Source organism: Simochromis diagramma, unplaced genomic scaffold (assembly GCF_900408965.1).
Source record: "Simochromis diagramma unplaced genomic scaffold, fSimDia1.1 OVJJ01000419.1, whole genome shotgun sequence".
NCBI lineage: Eukaryota > Metazoa > Chordata > Actinopteri > Cichliformes > Cichlidae > Simochromis > Simochromis diagramma.
In genome coordinates this window covers 4,955,414-4,983,399 of record NW_024387244.1, presented here as the reverse complement: position 1 = coordinate 4,983,399, position 27,986 = coordinate 4,955,414, and the positions used below count along the sequence as shown (strand labels likewise).

Genomic DNA, 27,986 nt, shown 5'->3' with positions numbered 1-27,986 from the left:
TAGTGAAACATTACATGGAACTATAGACTCAAACTTCTTTTTTAAACAAAACATAAAACATGATATAATATAATCAGTTCTCAGAAAGTGGATTGTGATAGTAATGGTAGTCTTTTTCTCATTTCAAATATGCTTAATGGCATGTTTCTAAAAGCAATATTGCCAAAGCATCAAAGTGCAATTCTTTTTCTTCCTATTATAATTATTGCTATACACCGATTTAATGTCGGTCTAATTGTTTAAAGTTCTCATTCCATAATTCTGTTGCAATTGCTTTTACTTTCACCTCTTTTGCTGTACGTCAGTGGAGTGTGTTCAAACGCATCATTTCCTTTCTCTCTGAGCTCTTAGCATTTCCGAGGTGTGTATGAACGCAGCATGACGCCGCCTGTGTGGTGGCTCATTACATTATCTGGCAGCCGGAGTGGCAGCGGACAGAGGAGAGGGGATCCCCGGGATTTTTACACTGAAGCCAGCTAAACAGTCGCAACAGATAACTTAAAATTACGGGGGGAATTCAGCCAAGATCCTCCTAGACTCTGTAAGTTCGCGCAGCGTTATTTCATTAGTATGTAACGTAATTTAGGGTTTTTAATTTTCAATTAAAACATGACGACGACGGAAGTTTCTCTTTCGGTGTTAGCTCAGCTAACCTAAGTTGAGCTAGCTAGCGTAGCTTGATCTCAGCTAACGTGCAAGGTAATAGTATGTGTGTCGCTCAGCTACACATACACACACACTTACGTACTGAGTGCACCAGCTTCGAAAGTACAAAAATATTAACCAAACTTCCCAGCAAAACTTGTACATGGATGCACTGATATTAGTAAATAATGTAAGGGAGTGTGTTTATTCACCTAGGTTGAAGCTGCAGAACGCTGAGGTAAAACTGTCATTTTCTGTATGTAATTAACGCTCGATTGTTTGTGAATAAATTTAGCGACTGTCTGCCATCAGACTAGTGGCCGGGGAGATGGCGTTAGCAGGCTAACTTAGCTCCCTTAGCTAGCCTTGTAACACTAGCTGCTCACTTGAGACGAGGTCGGTTTCATTGTCTGTCGTGTATCGCTATTTGCACAGACATCGGTGCTACAAAAATCACACTTTTGCCACAATATTCAAAGGAGCAAGGGCTGCAGGGTTGAGCTTATTTCCTCTAATTTTTGAAACTGATGATAATCACAATGGGCTGTTAGCTCGTGATAGTTAGCCGCTGGTTTAGTAGCCGGACAGATGGACAGGTTGTTGTTGGCAAGCCAAGTTAACGTTAGCATGCGATAGCTTGTTGTTGTTTGATGGGTTAGTTGAAAATGGGCAGCTTTTCTTTTGGGCAAAGTTGAGTCACTGAAGTTTATGAACATCATAACCAGTATTGCCACCGGATAAGGTTAAACCTGCTGTGCCTTTTTAAACGCAGATGGGCATGGGTATGGCTTTATGAGCCATTGATCTAAGAACTTTGTCAGATTAGCTCAACCGTGAAAACCCTTTTTATGGAGGCGTAATGGTGGACGGTAATGCCTCCGTCGGGTTGGTGTGTCCACGACAGCTTGGTATCAAACACCCACACCAAACCGTGGTAAACTTAAACGCCTACTTTTCTTCTTTTAAACCGGAATAGGAATGTTTGTGTAAGTCAGATAAAAATCATACCACTTAATGTATGACATGAAACGTCTTACAGTCAGGTTAAGGGCACACTCTCCAGCTGCTGTACCGTTCATTTCCCGTTGAAGTCAGGCGTTTAAAGGCGTGCCTGCTATTTTAATCATTTGAGGATAATTGTGAGACGCTTCTTAATTATCAAGCCTCGCAGTCACGCTGCCTGGTCTTGGTGTCGGAGACTTCTTTATGCTTAAAGGGGGGCCTTATCCTCAGCAATCTGGGAACTGTGGGTCATGTTATTCCAGTGGGTAAGTTAGTTTTGTTTCACTTGACTTTGAGGTGTGTCTCCTAAGCTGAACAGCAGTGGGCATTTATCCCCACCTTTGTTGTGCAAGTAGCCTACTGTTACTGCAAGCAAACAGTTGGCACTCTTGGCTAGTGATTTTTTTTTTTTGCGTGGGGGGGGGGGATCTTTTATGATGGCCAAGGCCCATGATGTAACTAGACAGGCATGACTCGAGATCCTCTCATATTCTGCCACACAGGGATTGAGCCATTTTAAGATACATGTCTATTTTCCACCAACCATAAATATATTTTTGCTTTTGCCATTTTCAAGGCTCCAGGGTGCCTTGCTTGTCTTTGTCATTGTTAAGTTTATTGTGGTTAGAGTTAGCCTTGGAGTTTGCTGGTGTCTGGAACTTAATCTTATTGTAACAGTTTTTTTTTCCCACTTGTGAATCTGTGAGTTATTTAGCATGAAAGTAAAGCATCAGAATACAGTTTTTGCCTGTGGTTATGATCTTTTTAATGGTTCCAAATGAAGTGTCTTGATTTTATTTGACCGTCCTTAACATTCTATTGTGAATTTATGGTAATCACGAAAACATTAAAAGGTATTGCAGCCTTTTTAATGATGACAATAGACAGTAAGTTACAGAAATTAAAGATATTCTTAGTCCTCATCCTTAGTCTTTGTTCTAGTGACTTTAAGCAATACATCTTTTCAGGGTTGTATGTCTGAATTCTTCCCACTTTCCATATCTGACTGAGGTGTTTAAGATTAAAAGTCTTTAACTGTATATAATGATGATTATTTATTTATATATATATATATATATATTTTTATAATACCAGTGATCAGATAAACAAACAACTGGTGCAACAACTGAACATTTTCACCTTAAAACAAGAGATGTCACTATACCAGAAATGTACTAGTTGGTACCAACACCAGTAGGATTACACGATTCTTGATGCCCAAATTGATACCAAAACAACATTATTAGCGCTGTACTGTAATTTGCTTTTCTGCTGTGCTATCTGTTTCAACATTTCCATGTTTCCTTTCATTCTGCTCCATGTGTCTGTTTAACTGTTACACAAAGATGCATTGCAGAGTGGAGGAGAGAACATAAATGCGATTTGATCGATTTGATTTCACTGGTGCTATAAATGCATAACTTTTCTCAATTCTTGAATGCCACAAAAGCAAAATAACAGATCCACACTTTAATTTGGCAGTAGATGACAGCATCCCATTCAAAAGGTATGAGAGGTGAGGAAATTAAATACTGAAACATGTACATCTGCATGCAGTTTAAAGTTAACAAGTTTAATCTAAATGCTTTGATTTTGATGGCCCTTTAATTTAGTTTCTTATTGGCTAGCACTTGTTCACTGTCTGATGCAGTCTTGTTTTTGTGGAAATTTCTTTCCTTTTTTTTAAACAAATGTGCTGTGTGACTTTTTCCCTCTCCTGGCATGCCTGATTAGCATGCTCTTCATGTGCTTCCTGTTTTATAAATTAAGCATTGTTTTTTTGCTCTTCTGCTCAACTACACACCCAGAGTGTGGACCATTGCTGTCTCTCCCTTCACCTTGCAAGAGAACGTGAGTGCAGCTGAGGTCAGAGGCAGGTACTAGTTTGCATGTCGTAAATCTCTACGTAGTGAGAGAGGCAAAGGTGTGGCTCTACATCTGAGGTAATTCAAGGCATGAAATGTCTCAGATGAGAGCTGCTTTTTTTTTTTTTTTTTTTTTTTTTTTAAATGAAAACACAAAACAAAAAATTGTATATGAAAGAATATATGATTTGATGAACACAGATTCTTTTGTTTTTTTAAATGGGCTTAGTCAATAGCTTTAGAGGATTGTTAATAGTATCTCAATCACCCAGTGTAACAGTTTATCGCAGCTGTGAGTCAGGTTTAGTTTGAGGCCAGACATTTTGAGACGGCTAACAGGAAGTGCTGGTGAAACTATCAAGTCTCGGTAGAATCAGTCGCCTATCTGCTGTCAAGCATTGTGTGAATGAAAGATCAGGAAGTGTTGTTTTATGTTTTTTGTCTCAGTGATGTCATCAGAGGTAATCTACTCACAAGTGAGTTAAAGATGTCAAATAGTGAAAATTCACGTCCTGTGGTGTAGGAGTAGTTCCCTTTGCCATCTTGCTTTCAATTCTTGACAGTCTTGCATCCTTTTCTTGCTTGCCACAATAAGATTAATTTTGCATTGTTTTTCTAAAGTGTTTTTTTTTTTTTTCTCCATAAATCTGAATATTTTTAAGCTCTTCTAAGAAATTGTCTTTCTGGTAGTTGTGCTAGATGTTGGAGAACAGGCATCAACATATCAGCCAGGGTTTCCCACCCAAAGGCCTTAAGAAATTCTTCGGCCTCTGTAGAGGAATCCTGCACTGTTTGAACTGAACGATTTCTTGTTTACCCTGTTGGACTCCATCATGCATATGTTCTTGCAATGAGATCACTCAAACAGTTTAAAGTACAGTTTGTTGACTGATAAGTTTGGCACTGTGTTTAATGAAACTAACCCATTTGACTTTTTAATTCCACTTTAAACTTTATACTACATGATGAAGAAAGAACCTTGAGATGAGTGAGAAACTAAAATGTAACATTTCAGTTTCCATAATAGGTTTTGATATGTATTGTGGCTTTCAGTATATTCCTATCTCTACTTAACATCTCTAAAAATAACTATTTACTGCATGGCCATGTGGTATTGAGTGAGAGCGTCCAGTTTTGCTCCTCTTCAGTGTTGCTGTGTGCTTCAACCACATTTCCTTACTTTGAATTCATGCAACACTTACAGTAATATGCGTTTAATGGGGGGGGGGGGTTCCCAGACACTGGATGCTGCCTACATGTAGCACATGCATGCTGTCTGACTGGCCACATCCACAGCTAAACATCCTAAGTTAATTTAAGGTTAGGTAATACTTTTTTCTTCTACAACCAATCATATTCTCAAGACTTTAAGATGCATTTGGTATTTTTACTTAGAGTATCTAGTAACATTTCAACAATGCTAATGGAAATAATACTTCTCTTTGATTGTCCACATGAACACTATGTTGCCTAAAACGGGTACCGCTTCCATTATAAGGAAGGCAGTTTATGAAATACACTTTCTTTTTCTTCTCAGGCTTGCTCTTACAGCTGGTTCTATTATGGGGGCAGGGTTAAAGTGACAGTTCTCAAACTCTTAGTGCATCAAGCAGACCAGCCGGCAACTTGGATACATGTTGTATCAAGGCATGAGTCCAAGAGGGGACAAACGGTTCTGGCTGCCTTCCTGCCACATGGCTGAATTGTGAATTCTATGTACATGTCATTTCATTAGTGCACTATCTGCCTGGCATAAAAGTAATCAAAACAAAGGTTAATAACATTGGCTGTGGAAGTTTGAACAGCGTGGCCACTTACCCAAATTATGATTTGCAGAGTCAGGTTTCTCTAGTAGATATGGATCATATTTGTAAAGTCCCATCTGTGGATAGGGTTTGTAAAGGGAACAGGATGAAGAACCAGATGGAATTTACAGTGTAACACCAGGTAAATGATTGTAAAAGTGGTTCTCAAATGTTTGAATTTGTGTCAGAGTACTGTGTGATGGTCCACACATTGTCTTATCCCGCATCACATTACATAAAAATTAAGTTATCTTCCCAGAAGCTCAGTGTCATTCCTACTTCATTCTTTTACATCCTTATCACACTCTTTGAACATTCAGGCAGCATAAAATTGATGTGACGCAACAGAAACATATGCCACTAACATCGGTTAAATGTCATGTTATTTGCAGATAATCCTATATCAGTCCACAAAGGCCAGTATAGGTATGTGTTTTGGGAGAAATATTCCTGGATCCCTACCTAATGCTGCCAGCTAACATCAGAAGGCTTTCTTTTTTTTTTTTTTTCTTTTTTTTTTTCTTTCTTTTTTTTTTTTAAAAAAACAATGTGCTTAAACATACTGTCAAGTCATACTTTGCTCCTAGCACCTCTGAAAGTGCTTCACGCAGCTAATAAGGCAGGCAAGACATGAGAGATGCATGAAAGAAGATATTAACCAAAAAGTGTCTATTCCAACTATGTATACTGCTTTGGACATGCTTACTGATCAATAAATGAAAGGGAAAAATAATCAACTTAGTCAACTAATCTAAAAGTGAGAAAACATTGTCAAAATTGAACACAGTCAAACAGGAGATTAACCCTTGTACCCTGCAAGTCGTATCTGTGTATTCAAAAGCCATTTGAAACTGTTAATCACATGCTTTAACATCTTTGTCGCGGTTTTTTTTTTTTTTTTTTTTTTTTTTTTTGGTGTCACATAAAGGAGTGGCACCAGAGTGAAATTTTAGTATGGAGGTCTTTCATAGAAGTCAGGTGTTTGATACTTCGGGATAACACTTTTGGTGGAGTATGGCTTAAAATGGCACACTTTAGTTATGAGTATTTGTATGTAGGTTAAAAAAATATAATGATTATATAAAGGATAATGATAGGTTTACCTTCAGTTTAAAAGGGCACTTACCCATATTACTTGCACTTATGTGAGCTGTTTTAAATGCAAACTGTATGCAGTATATCCTAACTGCAACATGATATTGCACAGCTACATTTGAACGCCCGCGCCTCCTGTCATTTAGTACTTTAATGATATTCCTCCCACCTGTAAACAGACTTGTCATAGCACAAGTAAAGAAGAATCTGACCAAATATATGGGGCCAACTAAAGAGTGACGAGATAGTGGGTGTGGTTTAAAAAGTCGAACAGACATGCTTAACGCCACACCTATTGTGGATTCTGGGTGTGTTGATGCTGTAATTTTGAAAGGGTCAACTCGGGAAAGATTTTGAATTTGAATCCTTTTTCCACCTCTAGGTGTAGACACGCACACACACTGTAAGCAGGGTCAAAGACGTATGCTAACCGAATGATATCGGCGGGGGGGGGAAACATATTTTGCAGAATGACAACTAGTTAGTGACCATTGACCATTACAGAGCTACACATAAACTGACTGAATGTCTTGAGAGCTGTTTTCACACATGCTCTGTAATTCTGAACATTTCCTGATTACCAAAGAAGTACATAGGTGAACACAAGTGTCTTATGCAGCCGGACTGGACATTGTACGAGATGGCAAATTAAAGACAGTTTAAAGTCCAACTACACAAATTCATGGTAGGGCTGTGCGATATGACCAAAATCTCATATCTCGATATAAGAATTCTATCGTCCGATAACGATATAAATCACAAAAATGTAACATTTTCTGTAAATTCTGTGAATCTCGGGCAGCTCGTCTTGTGGGAAGTGTTTCCAGCTGCGCGTCATGTAGCTGGAGTCGAGTGTTTTAACCGATGCATGAAACGATACATTTTTAGACATAAGTTGTAACGGCCGCCGTTTTCTTTGAGTATTTATTACATGGCGTGCTGCGGGGAAAAGCTTGTTCTACCGTTTGAGTCTAAGGTTTATTTTTTAGCACCTGGCGGCTCTTTTTTTAATTCTCACCCGTAAATAATCTGCTCTTTCACGTGATTCAGTTTATTTTGAAAAGTCTCAACAGGATCTTGAGCTTTATTGTGAACGGTTTATGTGGAACATAAACAAGCAGGCTCGCGATGCTGTTACCGTCGTTGTTGCTAACCAAAACGCATAAAAACAGGCGCTTGTCCGTCCGTAGTGTGGTTACATAAAATATAAGAGAAAGAGAGAACTTTAAGAAATTAATATAGCCACTACAGTGATCATCAAAACAATGAAAAAATATTGCCGTAAACAGTTTATTTTGCGACACCACGAAACAAACGATAGCGTAAAATGAAACGATAGACGTTTTTATATCGTCATCCGATATCTATCGTTATATCGAACAGCCCTAATTCATGGTGATGTGAGAATAATCCAGGAAATGGACTGGTTGAATTCACAACTTGCAAGTGGTCACCCTTTGCCCTTGCACTACCCTCATCTATTTCCAGTATTGAGAACAAGTGTAAAGTGGACAATCTGTTGTTGTGTGCTACTTTGAGACTTCAGTGTCATGGAGTGATTCTTCTAAAGAAATTGGGAGTTCATGTGTGAATGTGGTTTATATCCTTTTTTTTTTTTTTTCTTCAATTAAAACTTCACCATCAATTAGATGCTGGATGATGTAGGGCTGTTTGATATAACGATATATATCGGATGACGATATAAAAACGTCTATCGTTTCATTTTACGCTATCGTTTGTTTCGTGGTGTCGTAAAATAAACTGTTTATGGCAATATTTTTTCATTGTTTTGATGGTCTTTCTCTTATATCTAATAAGAGAAACCACACTACAGACGGACAGGCGCCTGTTTTTATGCATTGTCGTTAGCAACAACGATGGTAAAACCATCGCCTGTCCGCTTGTTTATTTTCTACATAAACCTTTCACAATAAAGCTCAAGATCCTGTTGAGACTTTTCAAAATAAACTGAATCACGTGAAAGAGTATGCAGAGTATTTACGGATGAGAAGCAAAAAAGGCCTGTCAGGTGCTAAAAAATAAACCTTGGACTCAAACATTAGAACAGGCTTTTCCCCGCAGCACGCCGTGTAATAAATACTCACAAAGAAAACGGCGGCCGTTACAACTTATGTCTAAAAATGTATCGTTTCATGCATCGGTTAAAACACTTGACTCCAGGTACACTACGGCCAACTGGAAACGTCGAGCTGCCCAAGATTCACAGAATTTACAGAAAATGTTAAATTTTTGTGATTTATATCGTTATCGGGATGATGGATATCTTATATCGGGATATGAGATTTTGGTCATATCGCACAGCCCTAGGATGATGGTTGTTCTTCCAAAGGTGGAAAATCCTTGTTGTACTGGTTTAGTTTTAGATTCCCGTGTACTAAACAAGTTACTCTGGAATATCAGGATAAAGAGGCAGGATATGGGTGCCATATTCTTGTTTTTGCACTTCTCCTTTTATTTATATCATTCAATCAACAGGGCTAACAAGTTCTGGCACATCAGCTATCATACCCATTCATATAGCATTTTCATTTCCATTAATTACTCTTTCATTCCAAAGACTAATTAACAATAGTTTTCCTCCATGCATGACATATGAATGAGAAGGTTAGTGTGGTGATTGTGTTTTGTGTAAGACTTCAGTTTTTCTTCTTTGATGCTGTTCTAGTCATTCACATAACCAAATCTGTAACTGCCGTGCGCTATGCCTGTGCAAATCTTTGCTTCAGATGAGTTTTCTTTCATGTCTGAAGTGCAGCCTGAATGTGCCTACTGACATTTTGATTTCTCAGCTATACTTCAAAATGTTTTATTTTCTGTGGTTTCCTGTTGTTTGAACCCCACCTAATCAAGATCTTATGAAACCTGATGATTTGCTTTTCTAACTCAGAAGTATAGCTACTCTAAAACCCAAATGTAATTTACCTGGTTGTGTTCTTCAACATTGTGCACAGATGTTGCACTCAGGTTGTAGATTTTGGGACACTGTATTTTTTATTTATTTATTTTTTGAGCACCCTTTAAGCTCTTTCCCCCCTGTACTCTGGGCACTTCCTGCTACCATTCATTTCTGAGAAATGTAATCTGATAGCAGTCTGCGTGTGTCCTGGCCCTCCTTCTGTATGTGGGTATGTGCTTCTGGTTTTACAGGATTATGGAGTAACCATTTGGAAGCAATTTGGCTGAAATTGGAGATTATCCCTGTCTAGGAGTTTTGAAAACATTTAGTGATTCCTTTTTATTATAGAAAGTAAACATTAATGGTTGAAAATGTATCCAGTAATTTTGTGATTAGGAGTTTGAGAAGACTGCTTAAGCATTCACTGAGATGTTAGTGTTTCTTAGACGTTCATGATTTCGATGTTGTTGTTGCTTGAGGCTCTGCATATCATTTTCTGTTAATTGTGTGAAATGATTGCTCTTTATTTATTTTTATTTAATTGCACATTCTGTCTGTTTTCTTATCAAAATCCAGATGAGATGTGGGCAGTGAGAATATGTGCACTTCTTATTTCTTAGCGGTCTTGATGCGAATACATGAAAAAGTGTGTCTTCCTTATACAAACAGCCATTCTGTGTCTGTGTGTGAGAGAGATCATGTACAGAAGTCTGTTTTCCTTTACCTGGACTTACCGTTGTTGTCCTTGTCGTCATGTTGCTGAGGGAGAATCCAGGTGGAGACACACAGGGCTCTGTGTGGCTCTGGTTCTCACTTGCGCATACACACACAGACACACAGCAACACACACACTCACTCAGAAGCAGTCTGGCAGATTCAGGGTTAAAGGCTTCCATTTTGTTAGGTAACACCCTAATGGTCTGATCTGTCAGTGGCGTTAAAATGGCAGGGGCTTAACCCTTGGCGTTCAGGACACAACCAGTAGGGGCATACACACACTTACGGGCTGGCGAGCCTATAACAGAAGAACTGAGGAGAGTGTGTGTGTGTGTGAGTGAGAAAGGGAAGGGTAGAGGGAAGGACGAAGAGTGTACGTGTGTGTGTGAGAGAGAGAGAGAGAGAGAGAGAAGACAAGGAAGAGTATTTTTCACTTGGGTACAGTGAGATTATGGCTCAGCTAACCACACGCGGTCTGCACCCTTCTCCCTCCCCCAACCATGGCACCACCTCAGCTGGGTCCCTGCCCCCACTCCTAGCCTGGTGCACAGATTAGCATAGGTAGCCTCATCTTTTGTTATTATTGTTATTGTTGTTATTATTATTATTATCATTCCAAAGATTATATAGATCCTAAAGGAAAAGGGAGGTGCCATTTTTGAAAATGTTTACTTCGTTAATTTTTTTTTAAAATAAAGTTTTTATGATGGCATTTAGTAAGTAATTGCTTTAATTTAAGATCATCACTTGGTCATATCTCACAGTATGGTAACTGGCAGTTTAAGTTTAATATTGCAAAGGCCAGGGCTCATTAGCTACATATGAAACAGTTACTGATTGGCTTTTATTGCACAGTAATAATCTATAGTCGTATTGCTTTTATTGGAGAGTATAATTGTTGTTTCCCCTTGTACTGAACCCTAAGGACACAATTGAAAAGCTCCAGTTTTTTTTTTTTTAAATGGCTGTTAATGTGTTGCTTGGCTGAGTCCATTCCCAGTGGGAGAGATCATTACAGTGCTGGAGATGAGAGGCTAGCATGCTACCTGAGGGCATGAGTCTTTGCCATTGATCTGTCCCTGTGAACTGCTGGGCACAATAGAAGCTCCGACTGAGAATAAAACGTGATGTGTCAGTCCAGGTCACAAGATTTCCATTGCTTTTACGCAACTGTATTTTATCCCTCCGCACTACATGCCCAGATAGCAGGTTTATTGTTAGCCTACACGGCACTTGTGCAGAATTGTGCATGTATTAAATGTATTGATTTACTCAAGCCCTTTTGGTGGCATTTGAGAAGCAAACGCTTTGGCACAAAGATTTTAATTTGTTTTATAATTCAAATTGTGTGAGAATCAGAGATATCCGGTCTCACTCACTTGCGTTGTTTTTGTTTCAGTCCAAAATCTACTTTGCCCTCAGGCCTTATTATTCTGGGGAAATGAGAGAGACATGCATCCACTCATCCTCTACAGTCTCCTGAGAAAAACAGACACAGATAACTAATCACTAGCTGGTGCTCATCTAACCCCTTCCTCATTTTCTTGTCATTTCGGTTTTTGTTGTTGGTAGTGCCCTTTAATATAAAAGAGATGAATCCTCATGATGTTGTTTACACCAGCATGAATGCATTAATTGTAAAGTGCTGGGTCAATATCCATATTAAATGAGTAGTTAAGTAATTGTCAATTGTATTTGGCCTGTAATTTCTTAAAAATGTGTTGTTGTTTTTGGTTTTTTTTGGGGGGGGGGCGTTGTTTTGTTTTTTTAGATCTTAATGTTTGAAATATGAAATGGACCCCCTGTGGTCTAGCCATGCCCACATATGTGTTACTTTGTAGTTGGCAGTTAGGTCTAACTGGCAACCAACCATGGTGAATGTCTGAATATCAAGACTTGTAGGCTACAAGTAAATGGGTGTTGTACATCCTTTATTTATGGTCTGTGGCTAAGACATGTGGATAGTGCATTCTTAACAAAGTGCACTGTTTTTAATCTTGTTGGGTGAATGTGTTCTTCTTTGGCAGCAAATATTTTACTAACCTAAGAGCATAATTGGTTACCATTTAAAATTTCTGTAATCGGAGCTCAGACGAAGACTTTGCAATACCGTTTTGGCAGATAATACTGGTTTAAAGTTTTACGTCATATATATAGGTGTCATATGACAATATCAGTAATAGAATGCACAAGAATGAATGCATCATTACATTAACTATTCGATTCATGATGCTGTCCATGTCTTCTGGGACAAAGGTAGCCATGTGTCTCTAGTTGGGAAACAAGGAGACACATCCATCTTAGTGATGTTGAGATGTGACTGCACTGTCCCAAAGGAATATAGTCATTTTCTATGTTACACGGTTCACCACCACTGTTAAAGTGCGAGCAAGGTGCAACTACCATTTTCACATCCTTACTGCTTAAACTGTGATTTCTGAAGCAGTGTGTGTGGTATGTATACACCCACACGCAAGCTGTCATCTCTGGCAGATAAATGGCCTTTGTGTCCTGTGGTGGTACGGCAGGGCACATCTGTCCTTGCTGCGTACCAGAGGAGAGTGCAGACGTATGCAAACAAACCTGAATTTTTAACTGCACTGTATGTATTTTTATTTTGTTTTTAATATTTTTTTGGCGTACTTTTTGCTAACATCTCAGCTCAACGTCTTGCAAAGAGTCAGGGATGCCTTTGTCTTAAAATTAAATTTGAGCCAAATTTACAGAGATGAATTGTTGGAACAAACTGCAGTCTTGGGGAAAAGTGTTTTGTAGAAATTGCTGAAAAGCAGTTTCATATTTCCACCTCACAGTGCAGTTCTTTAAGTGTTATGTTTTACAGCTAGAATATTCATAAAGAGATGTTTGTATACATTATAGTGTTTTTTGTGGAATTCCTCTTTGTTACTTTATTTTTCCTTTTGTCCTAACAATGTAGCATGTAGTAGGGAAAAAAAAAAAAAAAATATTATTAGTGAATTACAAGCAATGGCATGGTTAGGAAGAATATCTATGCAATATAATGTGATATTACTTAAGTAATACAGATAACAGTTCAAAAAATCACAAGAAAAAAAACAAACCCTAAACCTCCATATCTAGGGTGAGTGGCTCTGGTAGGCAGCATGCGGCATTTTGCTCGTGTAGCTTGGGTCTATTTGCCTCATTAGAGTGATGCGTCAGGTCGCAGAGATTTAACTAAAACAAAAAAAGATCAGTCATGCAAGTGAAGTTGTGTCGAAGTAATGCCCCAGATAAATAAAATAAGGCGCTACTGTGTTACAAATAATGTACATTGGGGGAATGTGATATACTGTCGTAATTATATCACAAGTATTTCAAGAAAATGTGTTTACATTTCTGATGATATCGGGTGGGCATTGATGCTTGCAGGCACCATGAAGTGCATTTTCCATCCTTGCGCTGCTGTCATTGATAAATCGCTTGTTAATTTGAAGTGTGAATCTACTGGAAGGTCCCAGTAGCAGCAGCCATTACTCGCCTCTGATCGACTGATTTTCCATTACAGTTGAGTACCACCCAATTTGCGTGGTCTTCATTAAAGCAGCGTGGTCGCGTGTTCTTTGACGTAACTGGTATGCGACACGAATGCTACAAAGGTGGACATCGAAGCGATAATATACCCACAGCTCAGTCTGCGGCTTTTTGTCATACTCTGAGACCACAGCATTGTTTTTTGTAGCCATTTCCCTTGTTGCTGGGTTTCAAAAATGTCAGTTTTGATTTTCGTGAACGAAACCCTCTGATGACTGCATCAGCCAGTCGGTGGCATGGAGGACGTCACATTTTAGTACCTGCTCAGATCGCTTTGGAACCCCAGTCAAGCAGGTACTATTTTAGTGCCAGGTACTATGACCCACTTGAAAACCGTGGCGAGTCGATACGAGTAGGTACTAATGGAAAAGGGTCATAGAGTGCAATAGTAGTGACCCAAAGTAGTGTATTCCCTCTAAATTTTAAGGAAAAGCACAAAATAACTGTTGAACACTTTAGTTCCACTATATTCTCACATAAACGGAAAAGTATTTTCTCACTGGGATTTTGTATCTTGGATCAAGTGTTTTAGTCATTTGCGTAAAGTGCTGCTTTTCCACCACATAACCATGTCGGTAATTTCCATTCACCGTTAGCTCTTCCTGTTATATGGAGTGTAGCTAGTGAGTGCTCCAGCAACGCGTGGTAGAGTTGTTTGTTTACATTTGGGTTGAACATTGCCAGCTGCCAACATCTCCTCTTTTCTAGCCCATTTGTATTTGATGGCAAAACAAATTTGCTGTTTTCACCTTTAGCAGGAGCAGTTTTCTTGCGTATTTCGCAAAGGTTGTTGAAGTTGTCCTTTACTTAAGTTGTTAATTGTTTTAGGAGGCTGACACTCAGACTTTACTCTTGTGGCTCCCTTAGACATGCCCAGGCTTGTCTTGTCATTGTGTGCGCTAGGGAGTGCATGGCGAGTGCATGCTATAGCAGTGATATTGCGATATGACCTTTTTTGTGTTTTTAAAATTTAAAAAAAAAAAATTACACTGGCATTGTCACAGATGATATGTGGCACAGTCCTACTGTACATAGCGATTCAGTTGTAACTTAAAAAACATCATGTGGTTTTGTTATTAAATGGTCCAATATGGGTAGAGGACAACAACCAAATTCTTTCAGCAGATAAGACAACCATTAAATGATAAGATTCTCATTTATTGGTCAAATATCAGCTAAGCAATCAGATATTATATTATAAGTTTATAGGTTTTTCCTGTCATTGGAATATCAGTGTTTATCAACAAACATAGCACAGTGCACATCTCATAAGCTGGGAACAAGTTAATATCTGAGTTTACATGGAGACACAAGACTTTGTTACAATACAAATTATGACATGTCGCAGACATGTGTGACTAACAAATAAGATGCCCTGTGGTTAAATATAAATGCACCCAGTTAACTTTTATGCTGAGTGTTAGTATAATGCATAGTAACTTAATAAACAAATGTGATTCAATAAATGTGTGAGAATTAATTTGGGGTGTGATCATCCTGTGAGTGAGCCAGCATGGTTAAAGAACCCAAAGAACTGGACAGCCTAACTGTTTATACCTTAAAAATGTAGAACCAGTATAAATAGTTCTGAACGTTAAAAGGGATTGAGTACCAGTTCTAAAATAACCACAGATCCCATTAGCCCTAGTTTGATAAGAGAGCATTTAGATCCAGACTAAACAATGGAATGTAGGTGACGTATGCTCTGATTGTGTAACATACAGTGACAGCAGATGACCATGGGTGTTCACTGGGACAAATCAAAAGATATTTAATTTTAAGTACTGCTTTTTCAGTAGTTGTTTGAATAATATCATTTTGCAATGACAGGTCAATTCTTTTCCTCCTTCTCTGTTGGCTTAAGACATTAAGGTACTAAATTTTAACTATTTAGTTTTTTTTCTTCTTAACTGACACATAAGTGAACCATGTTTGCTCATTAGCTCATCATCAGCTGATGAGCCCCAAAGCATTGCGGCTCAAGCATTTTCTTCTCCTCGTCTACTGCCTTGTTTCCTGTGCAGGATGTGCTTATAGCCAACCATCTCCCTTGCTTTATTCTACTGTCTTGTCTTGAGATTAAACCTTCATCTCTTGTCAAGCATAAACGAGTTTTAGTCTGGTTTATAAATTCTAACATTTTTTGTCTTTCAAACAATCCTGGGATACAGTTAGTGGTTAGTCTAAGCGTGTCATTGGATATGCAATAGGCATTTTCATGATTTTGGTCTGAGGACAGTTCAGTCTGTCATATTTGAAACTTTGGATACATGAGAGAAAATGTTTATAAGCACAAAGTGCTTAATGAATATGTGGCCTACATTGGTGTGGTTGGTGTCAGCGTTGCACAGTGTTGGTATTATTTTTCTGCTGTGTAATGGCTTTTTCTCAGAAACCTAAGTGGGTCTCTTATCGTCTGCTGCAACTGTACTGAATGAGATTAAGGTCAGCATCTGGGTCACTGGCAGTAGGAAAGGAGATGCCTGTATTAGATATTACTATTACATTGTTATCATTTTAAACTCTACATTTTATAGACTAAAAAATCCATTTAAAGGTGTATTCTTTTATAGCATACTTCTACAACTTATATTGACATATTTCTTGCTTATATTTCATGGTATAGGAGTGAGTGGAATAAAATGTGATTTATTGCTTAAAATCTTCAAACAAATGTAACTTGATTAAACTTGATTGGCATCCTACCCTGACTGTTAATTTGAGTTCATGTTAGATTATTCGATTAAACTACCTCCCCCACTCTTCTCTCATTCTTTTGCTTTAAGACAAAGGGTGCTTCCAAGACCATATATGTCAGCACTGTTGACAAGTTGACACACAGACTGCTATCTAGTTTTGCCCAGCTTAGGTATCTTGAGATGTTGACCAGTAGTTTACTTTGAGATGCATACCACCATTTCTTTGTCTCAGATTCCAAAATCAGATTTGAATTAGCACATTTGAACAATCAGCCCCCACTTGATAGAGTGCTCAAGTGCATCTTATTCACTGGTCTCTGGGAATAGAGATTAAAACAGGAATAAAATATTACTTTGTTTTGTGGATTATTAGGAAAATTATGAAGGTGGCCCACAAGAAGGCTTGAGTCAAAAATGTATGTAGTAGGATTAAGCAGCCTTGCTGATACAGTGTGTTATGTGCTATTGGCAAATCATACAAAATATTTACTTTAAAATAGTGTGGAGAAACCAGTTTCTCTAATTCTCGTAGTAATGCTGAACTATAGAAAATACCCTAGAATAGAGGTTGAATGGAGTGCTCGAGTCGAAGGCAACTAAACTTTTAGGTTTTTGAAGACATTTTGCCTTTTTATTTATTTTTTATTTTTTTTTAAAAGCTTTCCTCACAGCTGCCCTCAACTGAAGCACTTTAAACTACTATGACTTAGATGACTGAGAACCTCCACAGATGACGTTTAGTCGTTCTCAAACATTTTCTTGCATGAGGGGAAAAAAAACATCCAGGCCCCATACAGCATTGGGGCAAGATCATGTTGGATTTAAGTCAACTGTGCACAGTAGCATTGGCAAATTTGTTTGTTTCAATGGCAAAATAATTTTGTTTAAAAACCCACAATTATTCAGCTTAGATTTGCTTAATATTCCTCACCAGTCTGCTGGGGCTTGCCCCCAAATCTGTGAACCTTAGCCTTACAGTAAGAGTGCACCTTAATCTGTTTGATGACAACATTTTTTTTCCACAACCAAATCTTTTTTTTTTTTCCTTAAATATAGCTAACTTTATTTTGTAACATTTTCCTTTATGTCTTTCTCTCCAGGGTGAGAGCAGCCATGTCAGAGGACGCAGTGCGTCAAACACGCAGCCAGAAGCGGGCTCTAGAGAGGGACCATGCAGCTCTTGCTGGGTCCCTGGGGGACATGGACAGTAAACGTGTTAAACTGGAGAAGAGCGATGCAGCTGGGACCCCTCTGGCCCTTGTGGGATCTGGAACAGAGAGTGTCAAGCTCAAGAGTGAGCAGGCTGCTAAGGTAGCAGCTAGCATCCTGAAGGCTGGTGAAGTGAAAGCGACCATTAAGGTGGAGGTGCAAACTGGAGATGAGCCTGTTGACATGAGCACATCCAAAAGGTGAGAAAAGTAAAAAGATCAGAAAAGAAGTAATATTAACAGTGCTAATGTAGGGGCTCAGAGTTTGTTGGCTACAGGGAATGTACTCCTGTTTAGTTCACATTGTGCTGTTGCAGACATTAGTTTGTGATTTAAAAAGTGAAGTATTTAAAATGGAGCAATACAGATGTTTAGCTTCAATTTAACTCATAACAGGTGTGATTTATATTCATCTTTCTAAACTGAAAATGAACTAATCTGTAATGACAGTTAAATTTTAATGTTTTTTTAACTTTATTACGTTAACGCTGAACATTTTAGTCAGCGCAAAACTGATTTGACTCAATAATTATCGCCCACTGGTATCGGTAAGTGTTTATGACTTGCGTGTACACTGGGTCTTGAGTTTTGCATAGTCAGCCAGCTGTCTCCAAAGAAAACAATTTTCACGTATTTGCACTTTCATAAAATAGACCCTAATCATCAAAATGCAAAATTCTTTCTGTTTCCATTTGATTATGTTTAACTATTACTCAATCATCAAATGGGTTAAAAGGACAGTTGAGTTGGAGTACTCATCCACATTTTTGTGTGCAAGATTGTTTGAAAACTTCTCAAGAGTTATTTATGTATTGTAGGCCCTGAAGTTCATGCGTTCATGCACAACGCAAGGTTTTGTGCTGAGACGTGTCGATTGGAGTTTCACGTTTCTTTGCACCAGCAAGTGGTCTGACAGGAGTCATACAGGAAGTCGCTGTGTGGTTGTCGGCAGCCTGCCCCCATTTTGAAAACTTTGAGGCTCCTGAGGCCTGGGCTCCATTTTCTCCCACAGCAGCACCTGAACTCTGCCTCACACTTCACACAAAATGAAGGCTATGTGTCACAAACTGGTTCTAACTGGCCGTTGCCATGGTTTCCACGTTGGAAGGAGCAGTTGGAGGAAGGAGGGGCCAGGAGGGGTAGTGGGTGTGTCACATGACTACTCGGAGAAATGCCTGATGTCATGTGATGCGTGTTTGGTAGAGAGATAAATACACACACTGATCTGATGGCAGTTAAAGTGGAACAGGGTTGTGATTATGCTGAAAGTTTGTTGGCTCTGTCTGTGGTGCATCATAACGACACACAGGCGTCACCTTTGGCCCCCGTTTAACTCTCAGCATGCGTTTGTGCATACTCGCCGCACAACGATGATTTTATTGTTGTACTATATAGAGGACTTGGTGTGTCTTGGCAAGCTTTGTAAAACTATTACTGAAATGGAATGCAAACCACATCTTTCTTCGCCAGAGAAAAATATAGTAACTGAACTGAGCTGGACATCTTGGAAGTGTGCACGTATTCAGTTGGAAGAAAAAAATTATGAACCCTTTGAAATGACCAGGATTTCTGAATCGATTACTCATAAAATATGGTCTGATCCTCATCTACGTCACAACTATTGAGAAACAAAACTTGACTAGACTTTGAAAAAAATAATCTTTATTGAAAACACTGAGTCATCATTCACAGTGCAGGCTGGAAAAATCAAGGGAGCTCTTAAATTTAGTGAGCTTCTGAGATGTTATCAGTAGATGCTCAGGAGTCTTACACAACAATGAGAACTTTGTATTGTTCCTGCTACTACAAAACACTATTTCAGTTCATAAACAAATGTCAAATGTATCAACAACCCATTTTTATGCCATAGTGCAACATCTCAGTTAAGACGGTGTTGCAGTTTCCACATTTGCAAGTGTGTGATTACTTGCTGGGGTTTGAGCAGCATAAATTAGATAAACTGAGAGGGACTGCAAGGCCCCAGTTGGATGTCTGTGCTGTCCAATATTTGTTTTTGGTTTTTTTGTGTGTTTTTTTTTTTGGGGGGGGGTGATTTTGCAGACTCATTCACATGATACACTATAATGAACTGCCTACACATACATTTTTCAAGCTCCTTCAGCACCACTTGTTCAGGGCATCTGTCAGCTGACCACATCCACAACCTAGTGTAGTCTTTAGGTCGGTGTTGGAACTCTTAACTTGGACAGTTCAAAAACACTGGTTTTCTTATCATGACCATCATCCAGCTCCTTTCTTAAGCTTCACATCATTAAGTGCTCCCCTGAAATACGCTAAACTTTCTTGATTCAGTTGAATTCATTGTTCCCTAAAGAACTGAAGGGCATCCAGGCCCAGAAGTAGCAGTTCAGCCTCAACCTTTGATCCTTTCACATTTTTAATAGTCAGAACAAGTTGCTGGTGCCATGCCCTTGCCTTTTGAAGTTAACTTGAGACGTACAACAATATAGTATTTTTGGAGAGCACAGACTTCCTTTGCGCCGTCCTTCCATTAACACCATTCTTATTCAGTGTTTTACTTAGCAAGGACATGTGAAGCCAAATTTTAGCAGCTCATAGAGACTTCTGTTTTGGGGGGAAGCTTGGGTTTTGTGGTTTGTTTTTTTTTTTGTTTTTTTTTCTTCCTCCTCCCCCATTGATGAACATCCAGATCTTTAGGGTGCTTTTATAGCATTTTTTTTTTTTTTTTGTTGTCATTTTCATACCATACCAACTAGTCTTGGTTGGGGTGTTTTTTTTGTTTTGTTTTGTTTTTTTTTTTCATTTTTTAGTATTTTTTTAATACAGAAGCAGGCTTCGACAGTAACCAGAATTTGTATAACTTTACTTTATAGCCTTATAGCTTTTGCAGACCTTTCGACCAAGTTTTTGCTTGGTGTGTTCAACTTTGCAGTTTCACAAGTTTGTCCCTAAAGCAGTCATCGGCAGCCTTCGACATCAAAAGAGGCATTTTAGCATCTCCTTCCAAATCGGAGAAAAAAAGAGCAGCACATGTGAGTGATGGGTGGATGGCAGTAATTGGGAGGGGATAAATTAATTCATATAAATTTTCACAGTTAACTCTTAATTCTAACCCATGCCTCGCAAGGGCAGGTTGTCGACCTCTGCCCTAAGGTGAGGCATTACTCAAGTAGTTTTCTTGCATGTTAATGCTTCGTGTACATTATAACTATATGCCAATATTTGCGCACGTTGTTCTATTTGCTATTGTAATTAGCCATGGAATTTCGTTACCTTACGAGAGTCGTGCGTAGTCAGAGATGGCACTTGGCAGTATTGCATTGCGTTCTGAATGAGAATTCCACTGCACCTCATGACTGATTCAGCAGTCCTACAGTAGGTTCAGTGTGAATCTACGATTGGGGAAGCCGAGCATTGCAGAAACCCTGGACATTACATAACCAAGTTGGTGTGTGTGTTGTGATGCTTGTGTAAGCTGTTCTCAATAGTTACTAGCTTGCAGTGGTTGGTGCTCTGTGTCATTTGGCAGAGCGACTAAGTCAGTCAAGGAGCTGGGTTGCCATTAAGCTTTTGTTTGAGAGGATGAAGCTCCCACCTCTCCTCTAGTGCCTAGTTATGTGTTGTGCTGTTTTTAAACATGTTGTATAAAAACACAAGTAAACCTATGGGGAGAAAACCCTTGGCTGTGCTTAGAGAGGGTAATCTTTCTTGGAATAGCATTTTCTAAAACTCGCAGGTTATCTCATGTTTTTTTGTTGTTTTTTTCAAACCAGATTTTAATGAATCCTGTCAGGAAAGTACTCTTTTTAGGAGGGTTCGTGTTCTCGGCAGTAGCTGAATTTTCTTTTTTCCCCTTTTTTTTTTTTTTAATGACACCAAGTGTTTGTTGGGATTTGTGTTGTGATTGCTTAGTCTAAGGAAATGATTGTCCCATAAACAACATGGTTATTGCTTGCCTTATTGAACTGATCGTGCAATATCTGCTGAGGGTTGTTGTCAGGGCAGCCGCTGTGAAGGAGGAGTAGATGGCACAGAAACGTGTCTGGAGACAGAAGTGAACAAAAGGAAGAGAAAAATGTGAAGGTCTGAGTCAGTGAGTTGGAGTATAAAAGATGAAGAAGTAAGTAAGGATGGGGGAGGGGTGTGTGAAGAAGTAACAGAGTAAGAGAGAGTGTACACAATAGGTTGGCTCCTGGCCATGTATATTCCCCTCCCCCTCACTGTCACCCTCTCCAGTGTCTCCAGCAGACCGCCGCTCTGCTCAGCTTGTGACTCTGATGTCGGCAGCTGGGAGGGAGGGGAGAGCTGAGGCCCAGGCTGTGCCGATCTGGCTAGGCCACAGGCCTCGCCACAGAGGTAGGGGAGGGGTGAGGCCTTGTCTGAGTGGCAAACTGGGTCTGCGCTTGAAGCCCTGAAGCCTCCAGCTTGACAGCAATTGAACAATTACATAACTACACTGCATGTGTACATGCATAACTCCACAGTATGGCACTAACCACTACCCCTCACATAGTGTCATATCACAGCCCATCCTCCCTTAGTTCTCCTTACCACTGAGTCTTTTAGTACCTGACAGGCTCCCCACCGTGACAGAGGCAGATTTATTCTTCTGCCATGGTCCATGAGCTGTTAAATTACAACAACCCCCAACTTCTTATCTCCACCCTTCTGCAGACTCATGCAAATGAAGCTTTCCGCTAGTCGCCTTTGTTCTCCCTGGTGCTCAGGAAAAGCTACTTAACATTTCATCAAAAGTCTTCAGCCTTTTCTTCAATTTAAAAACAAAAAAATAAATGCATTTAATTTGGCCTTTGTGTTGTTTGGGTGCAATCTTGCTGTTGGACGGGAGCGTTCAGGACTGTCGATTTTACCTTTCTTCAGAGATAATGGGTTGTTGCTTTCTTCCCCTGCCGCCATTACTCCATTATTGATCTCTTGCTTCTTTCCTTCTTGTGTGTCCTAGCACACATTCACACTACAACAAGGAAGGTAAACTTATAATTGAATACTACCATCTACTGGGTGAAAGACAAAACTACATTGTAACTGCAGTTTTTTTTTTTTTAACACTAAAGTGTATTAAAGTATAATACAAAGCGGTCTCTTATTAAATGATCTTTCAATATTTCTCTCCTCAGTGACATTAAGAAAGAGCGACAGCCGCCCTCGCCAGATGATGTGATTGTGTTATCGGACAATGAGCCATCCAGTCCTCTCATGAATGGCCACTGCTTCTCAAAGACTGACACAGATAAACTTATGGTAGGAAAAAATAATTTATACATCGGTAACGATTCCTTTCTGTTTACTGATTTGAAACTCCATTTTCCAACTTTGTCCGAGAAACGATAGAAAAATGTATCACTTAAACAGATGCAGCAATTTTTGTTGACACATTCTATGTGCTTTTATTTCAGTCATCTAATGTGTTGAGTTGGCCCAATTAATCTGTTGTGGAAAGTCCCAGCCTTATAATTGATTTCTCATTATTATCTTCTATGGCATTTTATAGAAGAGTTCACCTGAGGAAAGGGAGCGCATCATCAAACAGCTCAAGGAGGAACTAAGACTCCAAGAGGCCAAACTAGTGTTGCTGAAGAAACTACGACAGAGCCAAATCCAAAAGGAGAGCACAGTACAGAAGGTAACAAGACCTTTAACATTTTTTGTAGTTTTATCTGTGTTATTTTTGTATGAGCCAGTAGGTACAAGTAATTCTTATCAGACAAGTCCCATTCTTCTGATAGCCCTTTTCCACTAGTACCTACACGACTGTGTTTCGGTCATTTTCCTTTACAATGATCTACCACCTAATGAGCATATGGTTGTTATAACAGTGCGGCTGAAAGTCCTGTGAGGTCCTCCACAAAAAAGGACATCGAGGCTATGGTATATGGCTGCTCAGTGAATGGCTTTTTGTTGGGGACCACACTGTTTGGTTTTTTTGTTTTTTTTTTTTTTTTTGTGTTGCCATTTACCTCGATACCAGGTTTAGAAAAGGGTGGTTTTGATTTTTGTGAAGGGAGACACTCATCAGTAATTGCGTGACACCACTGACTAGCCAATCGATGGCATGCAGTCTGTTGACATCACATTTTCGGATGGCCTCCGATCACTTGGAACCCTGCCTGAGTAGGTACTAAAAGAGTACCAGGTACTACCACCTAATGGAAAACCCTAAAAACTGAGTCATGCCAAGGTGACCTGAGTTAGGTACTAGTGAAGAAGGGCTATAAATGTCTGTTTTACATATGATGTAATGTTTGTACTAAAATATTATGTTTTGTAATGCTGTTTCCTTAATGTTCAGGCTACTGGCTCTGTGGCTACTCCTCCCCCTTTGGTGAGAGGTAGTATCACATCAAGCAAAGGATCCCTTCAGGTAGCTACTCACTTATTCGTCCGAACTTGTATTGCTGTATAGTCTACAGTTGCACTAGTTGTTTGTGAACCACTTGGAAAAACCAGAAATTCTGCATTGACTGCTCTAATTATGTGGTCTTGTCATAAACTAACTCACAGTTTGACAAACACAGTTTGAATAAAAAGGAATTACAAGCAAGTTTTCTTTTCATTGTCATCAAACTCACTGAGTGTTGACTTACAGTCCAGCCAGTTGGTGAGATACATGAATCTGAGGCTCAAAATGTTTTTTCACGACTTGGGCATCCATCTATTCACAATGAGACAAACTTTCTACAGTTGTTGAAAGTTCAGGTCTTGGTAGTCATTGTGCTATTATTCCACCAAGACCACAGCATGCAAATATGAAAGAACGTAACTGCTGAGACATGTTTTAAGTTCATTATAAAACACTCTTGGGACTGCGTTCTTTGGGCAGAGGTGTGGTTTGGAGAGGTTGGATGACATATCAAGACAAGAAAGCACACAAGTTGTGGTGCGGCATAATCTAGCTCTTTGAATTACTAAATTTAAGAGTTCACCTACTCTGTACGACAGTTCATGTGCTGTTTGTTTATTCACATTGTATTTGGCTGTTATTGTAATATAGATGATCAGACCAGAGTTGTTAGTTGACAAACTTTGTCTTGCTATTGTTTAATTGCATGTAAAACTACAGAATATTATAGCAGTGATAAGACATAACACACACGGCAGACAGTTTACTACTTGTGTGGAGGAAGGCCATTCAGTTTTGATCAATTTGTTTTTACTTTACAGGTGACGGGTCGCAGCTCAGGCACAGTGATTCCCCCTCCCTTGGTGCGGGGTGGCCAACACATCCCGTCCAAACACAACTCTCAGAGTGTCATGCCCCCCCTGGTCAGAGGAGCCCAGGTTAGTGTTTTGGAAGTATATAGAACCTTAATTTTTTTTATTTATTCTTCTATCAACTAACTTTAAGGTCTTGGTGATAGGTTTATAGATGATAGTATTATAGATATATATATATATATTATATTATATGAATTAATAATAGATAGATAGATAATAGATAATAGATAGATAGATAATATAATAGATTATAATAGAGCTATAGATATTAGATCTTATCGATATATTATTAATAGCTCTAGAATAGATATATAGAATGAATATAGATCGATAGTATATAGATAATAGATTAATAATATATTTTATTTTTCCTTCTCGCATCTCTCCATGATTTCGTGGATGTTGTCCTCTCTAATGTCTGTTTCTGTGTGTCCGTTGGTGGCTATCAGCCTATTGCAGTGACTCCCCAGCAGATAGCCAGTCTACGTCAGCAACAGCAGCAGCATAGCGGCTCAGGGCCCCCTCCACTCTTGCTGGCTCCGAGGGCTTCTGTGCCCAATGTCCAGGTCCAGGGCCAGAGGATCATTCAGCAGGGACTCATTCGGGTGGCTAATGTGGCCAACAGTAATGTCATGGTCAACATCCCTCAGGTAAGGCAATACATGGTCATTGCATTTGAATATGGAGAAATTGTAGATCAGATGGCATTTAACTTTGGAACCCTTTTCATTGCATAGGTCTGCTAAATATGAAAATGGTGACTTCATAGTCATTTGTAACAGGATTTTTTTTCTTCTTCTTCTTCTTTTTGGTGTCTAGGCCTCTCCAACCAGCCTAAAGGGCTCTTCAGTCTCTCCCAACTCTAGTGTCAATGACTCTCCAGCCAGCCGGCAAGCAGCTGCTAAACTTGCACTACGTAAGCAATTGGAGAAGACGCTGCTCGAGATCCCTCCACCAAAACCTCCTGCCCCTGATTTCAACTTCCTGCCTTCTGCAGCCAATAATGAATTCATTTATTTGTTGGGCTTAGAGGAAGTGGTGCAAAAACTTCTGGAGATGCATGGCAGAGGTGGGTACATGTTTGCACTAGTTTGGAGATGTTACAGAGCAGCAGTAGATCTACCTGCAGAATGTTATAGTATGAAACCTTGTCCAAAGAACCTCTGTGTTTACCATGGGTCTGTTATCCATCATGTAGGTAATCTTGGCCCAGCTGCAGCAATGGCCAGCTCCGTTCCCAAAGAGCCATACACCTGTGCCCAGTGTAAGACTGACTTTACCTCTCGCTGGAGAAAGGAGAAGGCTGGGACCATCCTCTGTGACCAATGCATGTCGTCCAATCAGAAAAAGGCCCTAAAGGCCGAGCACACCAGTCGATTGAAGGCAGCCTTTGTCAAAGCACTCCAACAGGAGCAAGAGATTGAACAGCGTATCCTCCAGCAGGCAGCCTCTTCTTCCTCCTCTGCTTCCTCAATCTCTAAATCCACCTTGTCCTCCTCCTCACTGTCCAAAAATGAGGTGCTGGTCTCCCACCAGTATAAGCAGGTCAGGGCTGCCATGCAGCACATACCTGTGTCTACTCACCACTCCAGCATTAAGCAGGTAAGCATTTGACTGTATTGTTGAACGACCAGGCTTGTGGTTTAAATGTTTTTCCACAGCCACAATGTTGGTTTAATGTAATGTAGTGCAGCTGCACCAAAACTCCGATCTCTTTGTGTGTCTGTACAGGGTCATCTGTCACACCTCCAGTCTGCAATTAACGCTCGTGGTGTGGCCCACTCTTTCTCCTCCTCACAGCTGCAGAATGCAGTGACAGCAGCTGCACTGGGTAGTAGGTCCGGTAAGCATGCTGCAGCTCGCTCGTTGCAGCAGGGGGCAAAGGTTGGTGCTGGTGGCAGTGGTAACCAGGGCAACGTGGCTGCCTGGAGGAAGCAGACCGGTGGCAATGCAGGTATATAAACCGGAGACACAGTTATGTAGAGAATGCACTTCAAATGTTCTTACATTCTACTCATCTTTGGAGTAATCGCTCTGTTGTAAGGTTTAGTTATACTGTTACTTTTTCTTCTTCAGTGCCAGTCCTTCTGGCATCACCTTTTCATTTCCGTATTTCATTATAGTACTTTTCAGGTGTTTGCTTATGTATTTGTGCCTTGACAGGTGTGACCATGGCCTACGTGAACCCCAGCTTGTCTGCTCATAAGACCTCTGCTTCAGTTGAGCGTCAACGAGAATATCTTCTGGACATGATTCCCTCCCGCTCCATCTCCCAAGCAGCAAATGCATGGAAATAATGCAATCCCACTCCCTTTGACACCATAACATTTAGCTCCCTTAACATCAATAACAGCCATTCACATTATTGCTCTAATTCTTTCTATGGATTTGGCCTCTGGCCAAAACGGTGCAGAATTGGCCTCTTCTTGTTGGATAGAGGTGTCCTTACACCTTTCACCATATACTTCTGCTACCTTCTTCCTTTTCTGAATCCTTCCCCCATTGGAGTTGTGCTGTGACAGCTTCAAGATACAAGGAATATGTTAAATATAAAATGGGTACCCTTTCAGAGGGATATGGATGACGTGTGTACAATTTTACAGACTTCTTCAGTGATGTTGCCTCTCCCCTTCCCTGTATATTGGTTGAACCTTCCAGTTGCGCCAAGAGGAAGTTCCTCTGCCTCTGGATTAGGCAAGGAAAAGTAATAAATACTATTACCCACCGTAAGAGATTCGTCTTACTTCCTGCCCTTGTCTAGTCTGAACCAGTCAGACTGAGGCTGTGGTGGCCAAACTGAACGTAACTGAAGACCTCATTACAGGAATTGTTGAGCTTTGAGGACCATCCACAAAATAAGAACTGCTTCAGCTTTGCAAAAATGAATAAAGTAAAAAAAAAAAAAAAGAAAAAAAGAAAACTGGAGGAAAAAAAAAAATCTATCTACACACAGACTGCCTCTTCTCTCAAACCTACAGCGTGTATAATAGAGAAGTTGATGTGTGTTGGATTATTTTGTATGGCTGAATGTTAGGATTTTGTCTTTTCTTCTGTAAGTCATATACTGTGTTTGGAATATTGTGCTCCCTGATACTTTGGAAGTGGCCTCATGTCGAGGTCTGAATTTAAAGGCTAATGTTACTGTTGAGGTGGTTTTACATCTGCTGGGTTCCATGTTGCAGCCTACTTTTAAATGCTTTGTTTTTTCTAAGATCAAGAGAAAGAATAAAAATTAAGGTTTCACTGACTCGTTAAAAAAA

The 27,986-nt window shown here is 39.6% G+C and overlaps 1 protein-coding gene across 3 annotated transcripts; it reads left to right on the top strand.

The window, feature by feature from the left end:
• Positions 1-355: 355 nt before the first annotated feature.
• On the top strand, positions 356-27,986 carry gatad2ab (GATA zinc finger domain containing 2Ab). Of its 3 annotated transcripts, none has more exons than XM_040052867.1 (11): positions 356-541; positions 17,401-17,709; positions 22,629-22,752; positions 23,003-23,134; positions 23,801-23,872; positions 24,673-24,789; positions 25,176-25,376; positions 25,546-25,795; positions 25,925-26,328; positions 26,458-26,680; positions 26,890-27,986. In XM_040052867.1, the coding sequence occupies exons 2-11, from the start codon at positions 17,414-17,416 to the stop codon at positions 27,021-27,023; spliced, it is 1,953 nt and encodes a 650-aa protein (XP_039908801.1). In that variant the 5' UTR covers positions 356-541; positions 17,401-17,413; the 3' UTR covers positions 27,024-27,986. The 3 variants fall into 3 exon arrangements, with proteins under 3 accessions (XP_039908801.1, XP_039908803.1, XP_039908802.1); XM_040052869.1 differs by lacking the exon at positions 356-541 and adding an exon at positions 554-699; XM_040052868.1 differs by lacking the exon at positions 356-541 and adding an exon at positions 554-883.